Source organism: Echinops telfairi, unplaced genomic scaffold, assembly GCF_000313985.2.
Source record: "Echinops telfairi isolate 266 unplaced genomic scaffold, ASM31398v2 ScPeMD7_2010;HRSCAF=2546, whole genome shotgun sequence".
Lineage (NCBI taxonomy): Eukaryota > Metazoa > Chordata > Mammalia > Afrosoricida > Tenrecidae > Echinops > Echinops telfairi.
Window position 1 is genome coordinate 24744592 of NW_022105908.1, and position 21538 is coordinate 24766129.

Here is a 21538-nt window from a genome sequence, read left to right on the forward strand (position 1 = left end):
TTTTCTGAATCTAATGTGGGGAAATATTTTTTCCATCTTAGCTTGCATTTCTGTAATTACTTGTGATGCTCAATATCTTTTATATATGAGGATGCTTCAAAAAGTTCATGGAAAATTTTCATTATCCAAAGGGATAGGGGCCAATATACAAATATTTATATGTTAAGTATTAAGATAGTGGATGGACTTTGGAGGACACTTTGTTTTAATAACCTGGCACTCTTTGATATTCACCTTCCCAACACAATCGCTGAAGACAAAATGTGTGCATAAGCAAATGTGGTGAAGAAAGCGGATGATGCCTGGTTATCAAAGATATAGCATCTGGGGTCTTAAAGGCTTGAAGTTAAACAAGCAATCATCTAGTAAGGAAGCAAACAAACCCACATGGAAGACGCATACCAGTCTGCGGGATCAGGTATCAAAAGATCCCCAACAAACAAGTATATTGATTTGAATGAGGTGGGTTGAAGTGGAGACCCAAAGCCCATCTTTAGACAATAGGACACCCCTTCACAGAAAGGTCACAAGGAAGGGACCATTAAACCAGGGTGTAGTATAGCACCGACAAAACACACATCCTTCCTCTAATTCCTGAATGCTTCCTCCCCCCCACTACCATGACCCAGTTCTACCTTACAAATCTGGCTAGACTGGAGTACACACATTGGTACAGGAAAGAGGTCTTTTTAAAAAAATAAAAATTTTATTGGGGGCTCATACAGCTCTTATCTCAATACATACATACATTCATTGTGCCAAGCACATTTGTACATTTGTTGCCATCATTTTCAAAACATTTTCTTTCTACTTGAGCCCTTGGTATCAGCTCCTCAAGACCCCCTCCCTCACAGGCCCTTGATAATTTATGAATTATGATAATTTTTTCATGTCTTCAGATAAGAGGTCTTGACACATGGAATTCAAGACAGATAAAACCTTCAGGTACAGTAGTGGGAGCAGCAGTATCATGAAGGTAGGGATGGTGGGGAAGGTAGGGATGGTGGGAGATTGGGGTAAGGGGAAAAAAAAGGAGTAACCCATCGCAAGGTTGGATATATACCCACCCCCCCAAAGAGGGACAAATAACAGAAATGTGGGTGAATGGAGACAACAGACAGTGTAAGACACGAAATAACAACAATAATACATAACTGATCAAGGGTTCACAACGGTGGAAGAGTGGGGGGAGGGAGGGTTAAAAAGAGGAGCTGATACCAAGGGTTCAAGTAGAAAGAAAAATGTTTTGGAAATGTTGATGGCAACATATGTACAAGTGTGCTTAATACAATTGCATGATGGATTGTTATAAGATTTGTAAGAGCCTCCCGATAAAATGATTAATTAAAAAAAGAAGTAAATAGACCTAGATGGAGGTTATGTTGAGAAACAATAGCTTCGCTTTTGAGATTTTTGTTTAATAAAAGTTTATATAATTTTGTAAAAGAAAAATATTTTCATTTAAAAAAAATCCAAATAGGTTTATTTGGATCACTTCCCACACATTTGATCCAGAGTCTTTTAGTGCTGCTTCTGCCTGAAGGAGCATCCTTCTGTGAGCCTTGCTTTCCCTCCTGGAGGCTGACAGAGGACAGGAGAGCAGCCAACACACAAAACGACTGTTTGTGCCTGGCTGAAGGCCGTGGTGATTTTATAGCCGCCTGGGCTTTGGGCATCCGGGAAGTAGGAATCGGGCTCCGCACCAGGCGCTTCTTCTTGTGTTTTCTCTTCTCCTCTTTGGGAGGGTTGAAGGAGCTCCTTTGTGAGTTAACATCCTAAAAAGTACAGAGGGGACCTGTGGGCTCCCTGCATTCCAAATCTGCCTGAGCGGAGCGTGGGGGCAGAAGAGCTGGATCTCCACTGAAGCCTGGCCCTGGCTGCTCACAGGCATGATCACGAGGGGAGGTCATCACCACCAGAAACGGAAATTTCATTATCTTTTAATCCCATTGTTCCATGAAAAAAATTTTTTGACTTTTTTAACCACCTTTACTAGCTCACATAAATGTTTTAAAACAAGTTCATCTTTTTTCCCTTTCCTTGGCACAATTTATTATAGATGATGTCAAACAAACTAGCTAAATGCCCATTGGGGGAAAATGAATTTTAAAATACAAAACAGAGGTCAATAAATAGCCAAATACATCACTCATGGAAAACACTGTTTTTCCTTATAGATTAAGTCACTGATTTGCAACTTTTATCAAAAGTTCACCTATAAAGTAATTTATGATGTGATTTTGACTCGCCTTTTTGACAACAGTTGAGTTTGTACATAAAAAATTGCAAAATTTCAACCAAAGAACATGTAAAACATTCAAACACAAGTGAACGCTTTAAATTTTAGCTCCTATCAACAAATAATGGCTGTCTATCAATTTATGTTAGTCCTGTGGTCCAGAAGGCATTTTCCATCTGAAACCTTTTAAAAAACTCTTCTGTATGGCCTGGGTTTCTTCTAATGGGAATTGGTGTAGTCTGTTCTTGAAGAAGATGGCACTAGGCAGATATTGTTTGATACTAGGATAATGCGTAATGACACATTAAGATATTTCACCTTTTCTTGAATCTTCAGGTCAGCTATAATGTGGTGAAGTTCATAGTCAAACAGATATTGGCCAAGGTAAAGTTATAGCCCATGAGTAGACTTTGTCTTCAAGATATGCATTAAGATCCTTCAGCAGAATGTGGATGTCGTCTTTAGTGGAGTGTCCATCTCCTTTAGTTACCCTGTATTCCAACCATTGCTGCACGGCTGCTTTTTCTTTTCTTTCTTTTTAAAAAAAATAATTTTATTAGGGGCTCATACAACTCTTATCACAATCCATACACACATCAATTGTGTAAAGTGCATTTGTACATTCATTGCCCTCATCATTCTCAAAACATTTCCTCTCCACTTAAGCCCCGCCACTGGCATTAGGTCCTCATTTTTCCCCTCCCTCCTTGCTCCCCCCTCCCTCATGAGCCCTTGATAGTTTATAAATTGTTATTTTGTCATATCTTGCTCTGTCTGACGTCTCCCTTCACCCACTTTTCTGTTGTCCGTCCCCAGGGAGGAGGTCACAAATAGTTCCATGTAATCGGTTCCCTCTTTCCTACCCACTCTCCCTCTACCCTCCCTGTTTCACCACTCACACCACTGGTCCTGTATGGCTCATTCACCCTGGATTCCCTGTATTTTCAGTTCCTATCTGTACCAGTGTACATCCTCTGGTCTAGCCAGACTTGCAAGGTTGAATTCGAGTCATGGTAGTGGGAGCGGGGAGGAAACATTTAGGAATTAGAGGAAAGTTGTATTTCTCATCGTTGTTACATCGCACCCTGACTGGCTCGTCTCCTCCCCGAGACCCCTCTGCAAGGGGATCTCCAGTGGCCTACTAATGGGCTTTGGGTCTCCACTCCGCACTCCCCGCATCATTCACTATGGTAAGATTTTTTGTTCTGATGATGCCTTATACCTGATCCCTTCGACACCTCATGGTTGCATAGGCTGGTGTGCTTCTTCCATGTGGGCTTTGTTGCTTCTGAGCTTGATGGCTGCTTGATTACCTGCAAGCCTTTAAGATCCCAGACGCTATACTTTTTTGGTAGCCGAGCACCATCAGCTTTCTTTGCCACACATGCTTATGCACCCATTTGTCTGTTCGACACCTCGTGATCACACAGGCTGATATGTTGTTCCATCTGGGCTTTGCTGCTTCTGAGCTAGATGGCCGCTTGTTTACCTTCAAGCTTTAAAGACCCCAGACACTATATCTTTTGACAGCCAGACACCATCAGCTTTCTTCACCACATTTGCTTATTGACCTGCTTTGTCTTCAGCGGTTGTGACACGACTGCTTTTTCTTTGGCACTGCTCCCCAGCAAAGATTCTTTGTTGACTTGCTTGACTAGATGAGCCACTATTGTCATTAATCCTCTTAAACTCGGACCATTGTTTGCTTGAAGAACTAGAATCTGGTGCTCACCCTGGGCACTGTATTTGTTCCTTGTACTCAACCCCAGGAATTTCTCAACCAGTGTCAAATCCTCGGCTGCCACCATCTTCCGGTGTGAGCTTCTAGCCGGTGCAGGGCTACATGGAAATTCTGAAGTCCTCTCATATGTATAAGACATTTCTTAGCTTTTAAAACTTGAGGATCGTATGCAAAATAAGGATTTGATTTGGGAAGAATTATCTTGTAGCTGTCTTTCTTAAAGGTGTGTATTCTGGTTATTGATGAATAGGTTCAAGTGAAGACAAATTTTAAAAGGCAACTCAGATTATAAGCATGGCAGATTTGATTGAGGTGAGTTGCTATTTCAATGTTCATCATGTGTGCTCATCTCACCTCCCTTTTCTGATCTTTTTAAGCATTTATATGCATGAACCAGTGATTAAGGAAAAATACCCACCACTACTTACCTTCATTGAAATGTTGTATAAAATCAAGAGCATGTTTAATCATTTTTCTCATTTGATCTAAAATATCAGCTCTCAGAACCCCTTGAGGCTGGGGTCCAACTTCTATACCTAGGTACAGAAGGGTAAACTGTTAAATTTATGTAAGTATCAGAGTATATTGCAAAATTGAGCATCTTAATATATGAATATCAAGAATCTTATTAAAATATATTTATGGAAGTGTATGATATGTGAATTTTATATTAAGCAAACTACTAAAAAAAGAAACAAAACAAAAGCCAAAAGAACCAAAAAAGAAACCAAAGTTTTCAATGGTTACCATGAATGAAGGAGGAAGATTTATTACTTATGGGCATTGAGTTTGTGTTCATGATGGTAGAATAATTTGGAAAAAGATATCAATAATAGTTGTGCAACATAAAGAATATAATAAATGCACTGAATTATACATGCAGCAGTTGTTGAGTTGGAGAGTGCTTTGTTGTTTGTATTTTTGCCACAATGAAAATAACAGTAATTTAAACTAATAACAATGAGTATAAGGATGAAGAAAATGTTCTAAAATTTATTGTGGTAATGATTATACAACTCTTGTAGAGATGTGGATTTCATATCATTGTGAATGAGGAGGAGTGCGGAATGGGGACCCAAAGTCCATCTGTAGATAACTGGACATCCCCTTACAGAAGGGTTGCAGGGAGGAGAAGAGCCAGTCAGGTCAGGGTGCAGTGTAGCAACGATGAAACATACAACTTTTCTCTAAATGCTTCCTGCCCCCCACTCCCAACTATCATGATCCCAATTCTACCTTACAAGTCCGGCTAGACCAGAGGATGTATGCTGGTACAGATAGGAACTGGAAACACAGGGAATCCAGGACAGACGCACCCCTCAGGATCAGTGGTGAGAGTGGCGATACCGGGAGGGTGGAGGGAAGAGAAAGGGGGAACCGATTGCAAGGATCTACTTATAACCCCCTCCCTGGGGGATGGACAACAGAAAAGTGGGTGAAGGGAGACATTGGACAGTGTAAGACATGACAAAATAATAATAATTTATAAATTATCAAGGGTTCGTGAGGGAGAGGGGTGCGGGGAGGAAGGGGAAGAATGAGGAACTGATACCAAGGGTTCAAGTAGAAACCAAATGTTTTGAGAATGATGATGGCAACAAATGTACAAATGTGCTTGTCACAATGGATGTATGCCCCCAATAAAATGATTAAAAATAAATAAATGTGGATTAAGTACCAGTAAAACTATTTAAAAATAAAAGAAAAAATCATTTAAAAGGTAGACCTATAGCATTATGAAAAATGTTTAAAATAGAATGTTAAGTAAAATATAAAGCAGAGCATTTAGATGTACATATTATGCGCATAATGATTAAAGACTGGAAAAGAACATCAGAGTTGTGTGATAGTAGTAAGATACTTATGTCTTTTTACTTTAAATTGTATTCAGCAGTGTCATGATATTTAAAAAAAACCACGAACCAGTAAAAAGGGTAGACAAATTGATGTAAACAAAGTAGTAAGTGGACATAATGAGAAACCGTATTAGACAAGTTTGACAGAACAAAGGCCAGCTATCTAACCAGAAAATAAGACTGGATGAGTAATGAATTTAAGTCAATATAAAAATTCAGGCAATGCTTGGCAGCACTGCCTTTAACATCAAAATATATCCTGATATGATAGTGCTGTTATAATTTTCCACAGAAAAATAAAATTGTACTCCTTTCATCTTACAATAATACAACTCTATCTGTACTATTGGGCTTACCTCCTGTGACTGTCAAGCCTCCATCCATTCTTACAGCAACAAAACCAACAAGTGTGTGCAGCTCACTTACTGTGCTATTTTACTATGGTGGTCTGAAAACGCTTTCTCTAAATCACTTTCTAGTCCCTTTCCTTCTGCTCAAGCCCTTCACACGCTCATCCGTTCAATCACCACCTTCTCCTTTGCAAAGATGTCTGCAGGATCAACAGCCTTGGAAGACAATGGTGGTGTCTTCCTGGCAGTCAAGGACAGGTGTCCCTGCTGCCCATTATAGTACACTTAAGTTCTCTCAGCTCAGTCTTTGCCCGGGGATGTAGGTGTTATCTGGCTCTTTTCACATACGCATGGAATTGGGGCTTGGAAACGAGCACAAAGAAATAATGACACCCTGCTACTCTTAATAAATGATTCTCTGTCGCTGACCTATGAGACCTACATCTTCTACCAGCATCCACAAAACAATGACAAACTAGCTTGTTAGCTACCAGGTAGATCACAATCTCAGGTGTTTTATAGCCCACTGACAAGGAGAAAACCATAAAGCAGTCTGGATAAGACCTCTGGGATGACTAGTGCTTTGGAGAAGCAGATCCACTGTCTTTCTGTTACAATCAAACCTGACCACTTTTAATAATCGTCTATGTGTGTATGGCAATGTCTTGAACCTCACTGCCATCAAGTCAGTTCTGACTCATAGTGACCCCCTGTGGGTTTCCAAGACTGTAACTGCTCATGGGAGTAGAGAGCCCAGAGAGTTCATGGGAATAGAGAGCCCTTTCTCCTGCAGAGTTGTTGGTGGATTTGAACTGCTGACCAGAGGAACCACAGCCCAACGCATAACCACTATACTACCAGGGATCCTGGGGCTTCCAATAGTTCATGGACATTTTTCATTATTTCTTAATTAGATTTTTGTCCTACAAACTTTTGAAGGCCTCTCATATTATCAAAGCTAGGTGATTAATATTTCATATGCAGACATTTCTCATTTTATTCATGCTCTGTTTTATTTACACTTTGCAGATGTTGGTATTTTTCATATTGAAGGTTTATGGCAACCCTGTGTTGAGCAAGCCTATTGGTGCCATTTTTCCAACAGCATGTGGTTGCTTCTTATCTCTGTGTCACATTTTAGTAATTCTCACAGTATTTAAAGCTTTTTTGTAATACTATTGCACCCTTAATAAATTACAGAACAGTGTAAACATAACTCTCATATCCATAGGGGAAAAAAACCATCCATGTGACTTGCTTAACTGCAATACTCTCTTTATTGTAGTGGGTAGTCCGGAATCAAATCTGTAAGATTTCCAAGGGATGCCTGAACAAAGGGATTTCAAAAAGCTCATGGAAAGGGGTGATGATGTCAAGGGGTCCATGTAGAAAAAGAATGTTTGGAAACTGATTGTGGTAGCAAATGTACAATTCTGCTGGATGTGACTGAACTATGGAATGATTTGATATATGTATCAATACCAATTAATAAAAATATTAAACAACAGAAAAGTTCGTGGAAAAATTCCATTATCTTTTAATTCTATTTCTCCATGAATTTCTAAACCCTCTTGTATAGTCATAGTTATAGAAATTGTATGATAAGGAATGTTTGTGTATATCTATGTGGGATTAAAATTGTGAACAATTATAAATTTTAATTATATACTCACTATAATTTCAACTAACACTTATTAAACACACATAATTAGGCGGCAGAAGGGTCAGAGGACAGAGAACTCTATGGTAATGGAGTTATAATCAATTGAGAACTTAGGGGCCATTGTATCTGATAGTCCCTTTGTTTTAAATTGCTGTCCAAGGACCAATCCTGGTCCCTAACTGTTTAAAGAAATATGTGGAGGGGCTGTTCTTGCTGGAATGTGGGATTAAAAGTGTGACTAACAATCGTTTGTAAGTTTTAATTGTGTGCTCATTGGAAATTTCAACTAAGGGAAAGCTCTATAGGAAGTGACATTTGAACTGAACCTTGCGGATGAGAAGAATTCTGCGAGGCTAATTTAAAAGGACCGAGTATGACAGCAACGGAAAACAAAAGGCTGCTCAGTGAAATGGAGGAAATTGAGTATAGTTCAAGTGCCAGAATACCTGGAGGTAGTGTGCTTATTACTTGGAAATTATAAGCCATAATAACATGCAAGTGGCTATAAACATGCCTTAAAATAATTATCTTGGAGTTTCAGCTAGAACAAATTTTGTTCAGTTATGACTATGGAAAATCTGACTTACCAACAGGATATTTGGCTATAGAACGAGTGGTTGCATATTTGAGGGAATGATGCTCAATAAGATAAACATAGCAGGGCAATGGAGCCAAAGAAGTCTGAAAAAGAATTCAAAATATCTTTCTTATTATGTACAGACCATATGTTTTGTTTTCTTTGCTGCTCCAGGCTCAAAAACACTTTCAATATGCTTTACTTCATCAACTAAGATTAGTAAAACATCTTTAAGAAGTGGATTCTCAAACCCAATATTATTACTCTAGTTCTGAAAATATATAAAATAATTACATATAAAAGCCAATTATACATAGTCTTCTAGGTAAAATGTACATTAAGCAAGTCTCCAGAAGCACAATTAAACAATATAAAATAAAAATTTCTTCAAACGGATTTGATTATTTTTGTTTTCATCACTGGTTACACTCACTATTTAGCTTAGCATTGGTCTCTTAAGGAATTCTCTTTCTACGCCTGTGGTCCAGCTCTCTACAGATGTTTAGTGATTGCCTTCCCTGAGAATTTAAAACAGGCCTCTCAGTTTTGATAACCTTGCTGCTTTTCTTCATCTGGCAACCAAAGCATTCAGCTAGCCCTTCAATTCTAACAAAGATTAACCTGATGATTGCCTTCTCTAAGAACAACTACAGAGCTACTGTCAAAAACTCAAGGGAAACAAAAAAATAATAGCTAACCTTCACAATTTGGTAAGTTATTGGGCTAAAGTCTTCAAATACTTTGTTTTTAACAGTCATCTAGGGGATTGTTATCATGTTAATTTTATAAAACAAGGAAAGCAAACTTTTAGGAGTTGAAATCTTGACAAAGGCTAGTGATTGAGAAAATCCATATTAGAAGTCAACTTGTCATGACTACCTAGGACAAACTGTTTCCACTGAGGCACACTGCCTCTCAGGAAGGATGGATAGTCATAATACAGATGTATACATACAATTCATCATTTGTGTTTCTTGCTTGCTAATTTCTAGCACTTTTTCTCTGGCAACAGAGTAGGCTGTGGATTACTGAATTTTTCATCCTGCAGGCTGCTGGACCTTGAAGTGCTTAGTGGTGAAGGGTGTGTACTGGGGTATCTGAATAAAATGGGGGCAAGGGAAGAACTAAAGGAAGCCGACCTTTTTATCATTGGGCACACATCAACATTAAATGATTATCTCATGAGCTTCTTAAAATTGAACTACTTCAACCACACATTTGAAATTTGATATTAATTTGACTTGGTTTTACCAATAGCCCATGATTTCATAGTTGACTGTATATAAAAAAGTTAAATTTTATAGAACCTACCAGTAGCTTATTGTTTTTGTCATTGTATTTGTATGTTTACTCATTCTCTTTTCTCCCGATTGTCACAGCTCTCCCTGTACTCGGCTACTCCTCCCCCTCACCCAAGCTTGGCTGTGGGGCAGATTCGCATCTCTCATTTCTCTTGGGTCCTTCCTCCTACCCCTTTTCTGGTATTTTCACATCTCGAGTAAACTTAAAAGTACAGATCTTATGCTACTTTACAAATTAGTTAGCATTACTGTTACCTTGATATAATGAAACATCTGAATTAAAAAGTCACTCTTGGAATCTTCAAGAATAAGGGTGCACCCCATATTAGATGTAGTGTTGTGAAGGTCAAAAATAACATCATAGGCATCTTCACTATCTTTTGGACCAAATAGATGATTTATTTCTTGAGCTCTTCTTACTTCATATGGCAAATCTTCTGACCTGTTTTTGCTAGTATTGGTGGAAAGAAAAAGATGAGCAACATCTGTGGCTGAGACAACATAAATACACAATAGAAATACAGTGTACAGTTACCAAACCCTTAATGTGAAAAACCTGTGAGAGAAGTGAAAACATCTGGAACTTGATAAATAAAAAAGCCCATTTTCCCTCTGTTTTGTTACTTATAGCTAACGTTACATTGACATGTTGACAAAGCAATGGTGGAAGTCACAGTGGTAGTTATGATCTATAAAAAAGGAAAGATGCTTAACAAGGACATACCCAGAGTGTTGCTATGACATATAGTGTATTCAAGGTACAAGGGGGCATCGACAGGTTCATGGGAACCTTGTCTTCGCATTCCACATTTCCATGAACTTTTCCAAGGCCTCTTGTATGACTGACAGTAATTTACAGCCAGGTGAGTTGCCTCTCGTTCCCATCAATGGCAACATGCTACTGATGTAACCTCGACCTATAGCCAATCCTCCAAACCTGTGGGCGATTCCCGGACAGGCATACCTTTCTGAAAACAAAATCAGAGGACGCGCCAGTCCCTTGCATAAAATGGTGTAGCATTTCCACATAACCTATGCTCCTTAAGTATACTTCAAGTCATCTCTGGGTTACTTACAGCACCTAAAATCAAGGTGAATACCATGCAAATAGTACTTCATATTCCCTCTCAGGGAGTGCTTTGACTTCTTACGTGCCTTTTAGGAGCCCTCAGTCTCCCACAGAAACGAAGAGCGCCCACAAGCAGTGAGTGAATGAAACAGGAGGGGAACAGTGCTCAAAAAAGGAGCGGGAGAGAGACTGAGGATCTGTGACAGGCGTCCTCAAACCACGTCCCGTGGGCCACATGCAGCCCGCCGAGGACATTTATTCGGCCCACCGGGTGTTTTTGCCCCATTTATTTTATTTTATTTTTTACTTCAAAATAAGATATGTGCAGTGTGTATAGGAATTTGTTCATAGTTTTTAAAAAAAACTATAATCTGGCCCTTCAACGGGTCTGAGGGACAGTGAACTGGTCCCCTGTTTAAAAAGTTTGAGGACTCCTGATCTGTGAAATGGCGAGAGGCCAGGACACGTCATGGCCACACATCACTTCATTTGCATGGATTTTGTGTACTGCTTAGCAAGTGGCGAAGTCAAGTTTTGCTTTTTGGAACTTTCTGGAAATGTTTTTTTCTTGACTATCATTTCCCAATTTATCTATTTTTATTTATTTATAAAGTATTGGGAAGAAATATGGTAAAAGGTCAATGTGTGGTGGGGGACAAACAGTTAATTGTTAGACTTTTCCATGTTTTTCTGTTAGTTTGAGGTATTTCATTATTTTTTTTTATTTTTTATTTTTTAAAAAGGTTTTGATCCAAGCTGAGTTGAATCTGCAGGTATGTAATCAGTAGACATGGAGGGCTGACAGAGCAGTGAGGTGTTGCCTGATGATGGGCATTTACTCCTTCTTTCAGTCACATATTAATTAGAACATGATATTTTTTTAACAGTAGAACTTTATGCTCTATCATAAACATTGTTACATTGAAAAAAAATAGCAATGAATTACCTAGAAAGCTGACAAACTTGTACACAGAGTGGCCAAACCCTAATTCAATGTAAAGGAGCATTAAATGTGTTTCTTTCAAGACATGGTTTAAAAAGAAAACCTTCGTTATTTGTTGCTCTGGTCTATATAGGAAACATTTATAAAATCAGTTGAGAAGCGTTTGGTATTTTAAAAATATTATACAAGGGCATTTCATAATTGCCTCATTTAGATACTTATGTAATTCATAGTGAAATATAAAAAGTGAAAGTAATCTTATTTATGATACCGATTATATGAATTAACATGAATTTTTTTTCATCATGTGGCTGATTGACTTTTTTTTAATTTTGGAAGACTTATTTTTTTAAACAATTTCATTGGCACTTAATCCACATATCACAAAATTTAATAGTTCAATCACTTCAAGAAGCATTATACAATCATGGCCACAATCAATCTTTTGTACATTTTCTTCCCTCCCCTATGAACATGAATTTTTATAAAGTGCATATGTAAATATGTGTCTTCTCTCTCATACAGACAACTTTCCACACACATGCATGTACCCACAACAAAAAAACATAGTCTTACCCAAGATTTTCAATGTCAAAAACTCGATTCAGGTCACAGTCAATGTATCTGGAACACTTCTTCACTGCTCTTGGGTTGGAAATGAATGGCTTTACCTCCAGCCCTGCTCTCTGAATCTCAGCGCCATCCTCTAGCCAATGCTTAACTAGAAATACTCCCGTTAGCTCATTCCCATGCGTTCCTCCAAAGACAGCAACCTTTTTAATAGGCTCTTCAGCAACGTGAAAAGAGGTCATTTTACCAAGTCGTTTTATCTGATTTCTGCAATTCAGAAGAGAAGAGATCCAGTTAAATTTAATTTCTGAAGAAAAGTCTAGAAGTTTAAATCAAAAGGAGTCTTTAACCAAAGTGCAAAGTACAAAGTTCGCTTGAGTTTATCTTAACTCTGTTACAAGTTCTGAGCTCTGCTTATTATATGAACATTCCAATCTAGCCCTGCCCTTTACCATATTTGGCTTAAAATATGCAAGAGATGAACTACAGATATAGCTGTTTACCTTGACTTCTAACTCCCTCAGATGGTCAGTAGATCTAAATACACTCATAATCAGCATCATAGTCATACACAAATGCTGCTTTCCCTTCCCTGACATTTAAAGGTATGTTCAAGATTATTTGGGAAAACATTTCTAATTAAAAGAAAAATATAAAAAAGAAAGAAGTGACCCACACATGGACAGATGATTATTTAATATTTATATTTCTGCTAATCCCATCTTCATTAACAATCACAGATATATCCTCAGAAATCTCCCTATTGAAGCAACATTCTATTTATCAGAACACTTTGGAGATCAAAGAATAAAGATCGCTGGGACTAAAAATGGATGTTCAAAAATTCTCTAATATTTTTATCATGAAGCTTTGGTCCTTTTATGTGAACTGTTTCTGGGCTCTTCCCCACTGTTTGAATTACTGATAAAGGAGAAGTAACTGGGAGTACTTTTCTAGTGTTTGTAATGCCTGAACATGTCTCGGGACATTCCACATATTGTCACCACATTATACGAGCTTATATAGACACGGCCCAACTTACAGGCAGCGAGGCTCTCCATGGGAATGTGTACTCGTTAGGGAGGCTTGTCAGGGCAAACTATTCAGAACACTAGTGGATCACATCTCTTTAAAGCCAAATCTGATTTGATTCCATGCTCAAGCCGTAACATGAAATACATCCAAGTACTGAAAATCGTATGTACTTGCAATCCCCATGTTCTTTGGTAGGGTACAAGAGGAGATCACTACAATTACAGAGTGGTTTAATTTATAATTGTCTTCTGCATATGCTATCTCGGCTTATTTATACATCTATTTTGCAAGACAGGGTGGGTAGTTAAATATTGACATTCCTACTGCAGCAGCAAAGGGAACCCAAAACCTCTGGCTCATAGAAATCCTACAGGAACCCCAAGTCGTAAAGCAAAGAGTGGCTTAAAGAACCTGATTAAGATTCTGCAGCAACGCAGGGGCAAAACCCGGCCTGGAAACTAAGTTTTTCAGACTCATTCCAAAAGTTTTCACAAGGCAATAGAGTGTCTCCCGATGAGTCCTGGCTTGCCCCCAAAGCTCTAATTTTCCCCTCTCAGCGTTTTCATCCCCCAAACCCCTGCCAACACTGCAGTGTGCTCAAGACACAGACCAACCTCCCAATCCAATACAGGATAGAAACACAAGGGAAATGCTTTGGGACAGTTCATAAACTAAGTCCTATGTCCTCCCTGAGATAATGCAGAGATAAAGCAGTCCACTAGAAACACACACGGACGCACCCACGACTGTCCCAGTTTGGGGAAGAAGCCCGACAAGCCTTTGCTCACAGCATTGCACACGAAACACCTGGAAGGAGGTAGCGATGATGAGACGCACGAGGCTCTGGATGGATGGGGGGCTAGCGTCCCCCCACTTTGGTTTAGGAAGGGCCAAGGCCACGGGCCGTGTGTGTGCGCGCTCGGTCCTGGCTCCGCCCGCTGCCCTGGGCTCTCGGCCCGCAGCTGGCACGGACCCCTCGGTCGATGCCATCGCCGCCCGTCCACCCGGCCTTGGCAGCAGCGCACGGACCCCTGGGAGAGCTCGCTTCTTTACGTGGCGGGAGTCGCCGCGGTGCAGTTAGTGCGCGACCGCACTTACACGAGCCGTCTGCACTGCGGTCGGAGGTCGTCTGCCGTGACAGGCTGACTAGGAAGACGGACAGAAGGGAGGGCGTTTGCTCCGAACTTTTCCTGAGCACCGGAGGCTTCTCACACTTAGACCGAGTGAACTTCGGAAAGACCTCTAACCCCCTGCTTCCCAACACACAGGGACTTAAAGCGAAAGTACACAGAGTAAACTTTGCCCCTCCCCCGTCACTAGCTCGACCTTCGTGTGAATAAGGTACCACAATTCTTGACTCATTAAGCCTAATCACTTCCAGTGCTTCAAATGTGTGCGGGGGGCGGGGAGGGGAACTAGAGGGGCTTCATTTCTTAACAAAATGCTGTATTTGAAGGCAAAAGAAGAGCGGAAACAACTTTCCTGATGACAACAACTACATCAGGAGGCGCAGCGCCTCCAGGACCCGCGCGCCCGGACGCTCCGGCGGCGGCAGGCCTTGCGCATGCGCACTGGGCGCGCGGCGCCTCCCTGCGTGCGTTCTCACTGCGGCTGCGCACCCCGATTTCCCGCGCTTTTCTCGAGGCGAGACGCTAGAGCTGGCCGACTGGACGGCCTGGGGGCAGTTGACGGTTGGCTGAGGAGAGGGAACCAGAAGGTTAAAGTTACGTGTTGTGTTGGCCGAGGGACCAAGAAGGGAAGACTGGGCCTCAACTCTACTTCTCAAACTGCCCCCAGGCCCCGGGACGGGAGGGCGTGGGATGAGAACACGCGCCCTGACGGGCGGGACTGACGCGCAGCCCTTCTAGAACTTTCTCTCCGTGAGGGACCCAACGGAGCCCTCCTGCGCGCCACGAGGCCGTGACGCCGCCTCTCTCTCTCCGTGTGTTTGCAGACCGAGCACACTTGTACCGCGAGGCCACCATGGACATGAATGACCCATTAGGCTCTGTTTAGAAGCTTCGGAGGGGGTGGGGGTGGGGCTCGGGGTGGGGGTGGGGGTGGGGCAGCGCAGGGTCATTTGGTCCAGGGGGAGGGGACCGCACGTGTCCGTTGCTCTTCTCTTGGTGCGATACTCAGAGACCTTTGTAATATATCCCCTCCCGCGTCCTCGCCTTAGGACGGGAATTACAGTGGTTTTACCATTTTTGAGAAAAAGCCAAGTCATCTCTGTTGGGTGGCTCGCCTTGACATCAAGATTTTTTAAAGTGTGACTGCTTATACGCGATCCCCAGTATAGAGCCCGAGAGCAGGGAACAAAACGGAAGCAGTCCATGACCGCATGCTTTCCAGGTTTTATATCTATATACATTTAAAAAAGATATTTAAGAAACAGTATTGACCTCCGTCTGACCAGAGTTCCTGTGTTCGTTATCTGCCTGCCTCATTGCACTCGCAAGCCATGATGATCTTATTTATGTTTGTGTCTTGCTTTTTCACACAGTAGACAGTTGAGTTAAATTGGGGTTTAAATACATTAAGAGGTGAATGTGGGGGGCAAACTTACAACAGAACTTTGGTTTTGAAAGGGAAAACCAGAACATTTGCTTTATTTGTTGAAATTATAGAAAAGGAAGGGAAATTTGCAATTACTCTGCATGTTAAAGTGAGGCTTTAGGCCTGGATATGATACAAAGGGGCTTCAAAAAGTCTGCGGAAAGGAATTGAAAGATAATGGACTTTTTTTTTTTTTGGAAGTGTTCTCGAACAATCCACAAGTCTCAGACTGATGGCCAAAGCTGATAATCTGCCTGGTGTTTTAAAGTGGGACACAGGGACACAGGGCATACTCATAACTTTCTGGTCTTATAAGTTTGCCAGTGCTCGAGTTCATTATTGTTCATGTAATTTTAATTAAACTTATATTTTGATGGTTTAGTTTAGCAACTTCATGTTGTAAATTTTGGTGCTGAAGAAAGAAATTACAGACCTTGGTATAGTCAAGAAAATGAAGAGAAATGAAAATTCAACTCGAAGTACAGCAGGTATTGAACAAATCATATATATATAATGTTTTCGGTAGTTTATAGATGAAATTTTTAGAAGAAACTTTTAAAAACATTGACCATCTAGTCTAGCCTCTTTATTTGAAGAAATGAATTTATTTGCTCAAGGTAAAACTGTTAGTAGCAAGGATGGAAGTAGAATTACAATCTTCTGGACTTACTCTAGTGTTTTTCCTACACACTTTACATGCTTGAGTTGTTCTGTGATGTTAAGCTAGAAACCTACAGGTTTGGGATTAACTGTAAATCAACTCAATGGTAGTGTTCTTTTAAAAATAATTATTAATTCAATATTTTAGGAGCATGCCCAACTCTTTAGCAGCTTTCATTTCTACTTCACTATTTTATTAGTATAAGAATAATATAATTGTTTGTATATAGGTATTTCATGTGGTATATGTTGAGTTGATTCTGACTCGTAGCACCCCTCACAGCAACGAGGTAGAACTTCTCCTATGGGTTTATGAGACTTAAGTCTTTACGGGAGTAGAGAGCCTCATCTTTCTCTCCCGGAGCAACTGGTTGTTTTGAACTGCTGACAAGGTAAGCAGCCCCCAGCATGTAATCTATTAACACCGGCAGGGCTCCTGGTATATGTATTGTATCCTAAATATTTAACCACACGTATAAATTCACTTAATTTTTGTACCACCCCTCTGAGATCAGTATAGTCCAAAGATATTATTATTATCCTCTGTCTCATGTATGTTGCAATCTACTCATGGCAGGGAGTGAGTGGGTGAGTGAGTGATGTCTCATCTCATTCAGAAGAGAAGCTGGTTATACCGGAAGGTAAAATAAATAACCTGGTCATTGGCAGGACCTAGGTTTGCTTCTAGGAGTTTTGCTCTGTAGTCAAGCTCTTAAATACTAGGCCACTTTTTCTTCTCAGTGTGTAGAATCTTAGTTCAAAAATTTTAGAGAAATTGTCAATTATATTTAAAATTGTAATTCAAACCCAGTTTGACATTCTTATACCTTGAACGTGTAATTCAAACCCAGGCAATCTAGCAACAGAAACATTCATCAATCTCCCAACTTTCGTAAGAGAGTTGATTATAGATTCTTTTGTTGCACAAGTGGTGGAGGTGCTAGAGTAGTGTAGTGACAAGAGATCTGGTTGTTGACCAGATCTTTTTTCCCCCTCTAGAATATTTGCTTGTTGACCTTTTTTTTCCTCTAGAACATTTTTTCTAGTTTTGAAGTTTATGAATTCTTACTTTTGGTATAGCCTGAGATCTAAGTCTCTTATCTAGAAGGTAGTGGTAGATTCTCTTTTGGGGTGGATATTACCACTCTCTAGAACATTATCAAAATGATCCATAGAATATATGCATTTCAGATACATATGTATTTCAGATACAATGATCCATAGAATATATGCATTTCAGATATATACATGCATTTCAGATACATAGAATATATGCATTTCAGATACATAGGGAGTTAAAATTTGGGTACAAGATCAAGTCTATTTAAATAAAATCTAAAAATAAATAAAATTTAAAAATCTGTGAGGGTGGATTTCTAGAAATTTGTATGTTAAGTAGAAAGATGAGTCCTAGGTAAATTAAATTTCAAAAACTATGACGGGTGTACCACTGTAGTCCAAAGATAGATGAGGGTTTTGGAAGACATAGGTGTGATTCTTCTATTGTACTTGGAGGGTTTCCTCTAGTTGAGATGGTGATAGACAAACACAGAAGGAAAATAAAATAAAAAGTAAGTTGGAAAGGATGGAGGCAGGGGTGAGGTAGGAGATGGGAATTACTTTCAAATAGTGGTAATGAGAATAAATATGGTCAAATAAGGGACTTTTTAGAGACAAATGAGACTTTTCAAGATTTTAAAAAGAATGTAAAGTTAAAAGTATAGAAGTACCCGTGTCAAATATAAATTGACATAAAAAGTAGAAAAAAATCAATTATATATTATTACACAATAGTAATTGTTTTATAACTAGATATATTTGTCAATTGCATTCTGATTTATTGGTATGCTCAATTTAGGCTGTTTGCCTGTACCATTGTTCAATCAGAAAAAGAGGAGCAGACAACCATTAACTTCGAATCCACTTAAAAATGATCCAGGAATCAGTACTGCTTTTGACAGTTATGATTTTCCTCCTTTACCAACAGGTAAGAGAAAGAGAACTGTGAAAACGTTCAGAAAGCAAGTACTAGAAGTAAAAAAAAATCAGCATTTCTGTTTTACTATAGTGAAGAAAGAAAGTGTACTTTACTATTTTTTGCTTTTTACATTATGCAAATATACAAATTAATTAACTTTTTTAACATCCCTGTATAGAAATTTTAGTTTCTTTGTTTACACATGTGGCCCAGCACTTATATGGGATATCTTAGATTTGAATGCTTTATTCTATTTAAGTGATAGTCTTCATATTAAACATTTTTTCCTCTTTGAAAAGTACATACTGGTATTGTAACTAAGACATTTTATGGTAAAGAACAGAGATTAAAGATGTTTCAGGAGCAGGGATGATGCTTATGAACACAGGGAGAACAAAGAAGTATAGACCTCAGGAAGAGCAGACATGAGTTTCTAGGACTTGACGGTAGTGCAGTGTTTTCTCTTACAGCATTTTGGTCTTTCTTCTTATATTGGTTCTTTACGATCTCACCCCGCTGACTTCCTTAAATAGCTTCCCCTAGCACACAAACTATCTTTCTTTGCTTTATATAACTGTTTATTTGTAGTTCTGAGTCTATTGTTGAACTACTTCTGCATCTTTTGAGTAAAAACCTAGAGACAGAGAAAGCTTCTAGTTCAGTTCATGTTTGGTTTTTTAAAGTTTCTTTTAATTTATTTATTAAAATCATTTTATTGGGGGCTCATACAACTCTTATCACCATCCATCCATCCATCCATCCATCCATCCATCCATCCATCCATTGTGTCAAGCACATTTGCAGTTCATGGTTTTAACTGAGGCCATCCACATATTGACTTAGGTTGTAGTTAAGCACCTCTGAACCAATTAATTATGTTGGTAGCTTCTGGGAGATCATATTTGCTGACTCTGGAAGAAGACATCAACAAGCAGATATTCAGAAATAGGCTTGGTACATGCTAGCTATACGCATTTGTATTTGCTAGCCCAGTGCTTTAAAATATTAACAGAATTTTATGCAATTAGAATTAAAAACTCTTTATAAAATGATACGTGGGCTCAAACATAAGAACAATTGTGATGGCACAGGACTAGGCTTTATTTTGTCCTGGTTACATAGGGTCACTGAGAGGCAGAACTGTACTGACTCAGCGGCACCTAAAACAATAAACATATTGCTCATTTCATCTGTGTATACCTATGGGCATCATCTGATTCTAAATCTAGAATTATTTCTTCTACATTTGTTAATATAAATCTCATATTAATGGCTCAATAATTGGAAATTCACATGATTATGTATATGGGTCAACATTTAGCTGGTCATTTTGCACCATTAAAAAATTCTCCATTAGTATGGATTGTGATAAGAGTTGTATGAGCCCCCAATAAAATGATTTAAATAAAAAAATTCTCCATTATTAAAAATTTTTTAAGCAGTATGAATGTTCTCCTTGAAAATTAACAATTTTGAGCTGCTCCACAAGGAAATCTGCTTCCTCCTGGAGCAATGAACTCTCCATCTCTGACCAGGTTTAAAGCTGAGGTTTAAGTGTGGGGCAGGTGATAGGGTTAAACCAATGCAAACTAGCTGCCGTCAAGTTGATTACCAACTCATGGTAACCTCCTGTGTACAGAGTAGAACCGCACCCCAGAGGGTTTTCAGACTTGTGGTCTTTTACTAGGCTGTTATTTTGAGGCTTCTGTGCGTGGATTCAAACTGTCCCTCTTTTACTTCGTAGTTCAGTGATTAACCATTTTCACTGTTTAGTATTTTTCAGATTTTTGCCTTGACCTATTAAGCTGGCCAAGATACAACCAACCTTTGAAATAATATTTATAATCATAGTGATCCTATGGAAGAGAGTAGAACTGTCACATAGAGTTTCCAAGGCTATAAATCTTTTTTTTGTGTTTTATATTTATCCTTTTTTTTCTTTTTACATTTTTATTGGCACCTAATCTACATATCATACAATTCAGTAGTTCTATTATATGGAGAAGAATTGTACAATCATTGCCACAATCAATTTTAGAGCAATCCCCACCCCCCCATGGTTAAATCACCTTTAAAATGAGCTGTGTAATCACAATCAGTTCTAGTGGTCCCTCCCCACTCCCGCCTTCATTGTTTACTCCTGAAATCCCCTATAAACCCTTGTGTTAGTTATTAATCTCTACGCATCCACTCCTTCTGTCGCTTCACAAACTGGGAACCCCAATTGGAAACAAAAACAAAATAGAAATAAAGTGGTAAGGATAAAATAATAATAATAATATAAAAATAAAAGTACAAATAACGAGTAAGAAAGAAAAGACCACCCTCAATATTTAAAAAGCCAGGGACGACATTTTTTTCATGGAACACACAAGAAATACTTGCACCTAGAGCAAATTCAGGTTGGGTCGATAGGGAGGTCAGCTGACCAAGTATCAATTCAATCCAGTATAATCAAGATTACAACGATTTCTGTCTGATAGTAAGGCTGTTCCCTACCCTTGCCTGTGGCTAATGGGGGTTCTTCCAACAGCTTAATTAACTAGTTACTCTGCAGATGGGTTTGGGGCTCCCACTGTTCTCCTAGCCTTTTTACCAATTGGCTGTTCATAATTTTAGCTCTGATATTTTTTCCTTCATCATATTTGAATTTTGCTATTGTCATCCCACAAGCTGGTGTGCTTCTTCCATGTGGGCTTAGTTGACTCCTTGCTTAGATGGCTGCTTATTTGAATACAAACCTTCAAAATCCCAGACACTATTCTGATTGATAATGACTATGAATCTTTATGTAAACAAACTGCAACATATTTCACCCAGAGTGGCCATGGTAGGTTCAAAATGCCAGCCATTGTATTTACAGCTGAATACAAGGGGGCTTCATAAACAAATTAGAGTATAATAGAGTATAAAATACCAGAGTGCATTCACAGGTAAAAGTAAGAGCTGATGGTGACCATTTTGCTAGATCCTCTTTCTGCCTGAACACACACACACACA

General features: G+C 39.2%; 2 protein-coding genes and 2 pseudogenes across 4 annotated transcripts in view; 1 reads left to right on the forward strand and 3 right to left on the reverse strand.

Moving 5' to 3' along the window:
* Positions 1-1891, reverse strand: part of LOC105979820 — a 4930-nt pseudogene extending 3039 nt beyond the window's left edge.
* Positions 1-14544, reverse strand: part of ASPA (aspartoacylase) — a 23883-nt gene extending 9339 nt beyond the window's left edge. The window contains exons 1-5 of one of the 2 annotated variants that reach the window (XM_004716165.2): positions 14443-14544; positions 12316-12576; positions 9983-10178; positions 8437-8530; positions 4409-4516 (exon numbers count right to left, since the gene is read on the reverse strand). In XM_004716165.2, the coding sequence (XP_004716222.1) occupies positions 4409-4516; positions 8437-8530; positions 9983-10178; positions 12316-12551 (634 nt within the window). In that variant the 5' untranslated portion in view covers positions 12552-12576; positions 14443-14544. Of the gene's footprint in view, positions 1-4408; positions 4517-8436; positions 8531-9982; positions 10179-12315; positions 12577-14084; positions 14211-14442 lie in introns of those variants that run through there. The other variant, XM_045293483.1, reaches the window with a different exon arrangement.
* Positions 2377-4047, reverse strand: LOC101647911 (annotated as a pseudogene).
* SPATA22 (spermatogenesis associated 22) overlaps positions 14444-21538 on the forward strand; it is a 22775-nt gene continuing 15680 nt past the window's right edge. The window contains exons 1-3 of one of the 2 annotated variants that reach the window (XM_045293482.1): positions 14444-14685; positions 16283-16388; positions 18419-18547. In XM_045293482.1, the coding sequence (XP_045149417.1) occupies positions 16352-16388; positions 18419-18547 (166 nt within the window). In that variant the 5' untranslated portion in view covers positions 14444-14685; positions 16283-16351. Of the gene's footprint in view, positions 14686-15804; positions 16389-18418; positions 18548-21538 lie in introns of those variants that run through there. The other variant, XM_004716166.2, reaches the window with a different exon arrangement.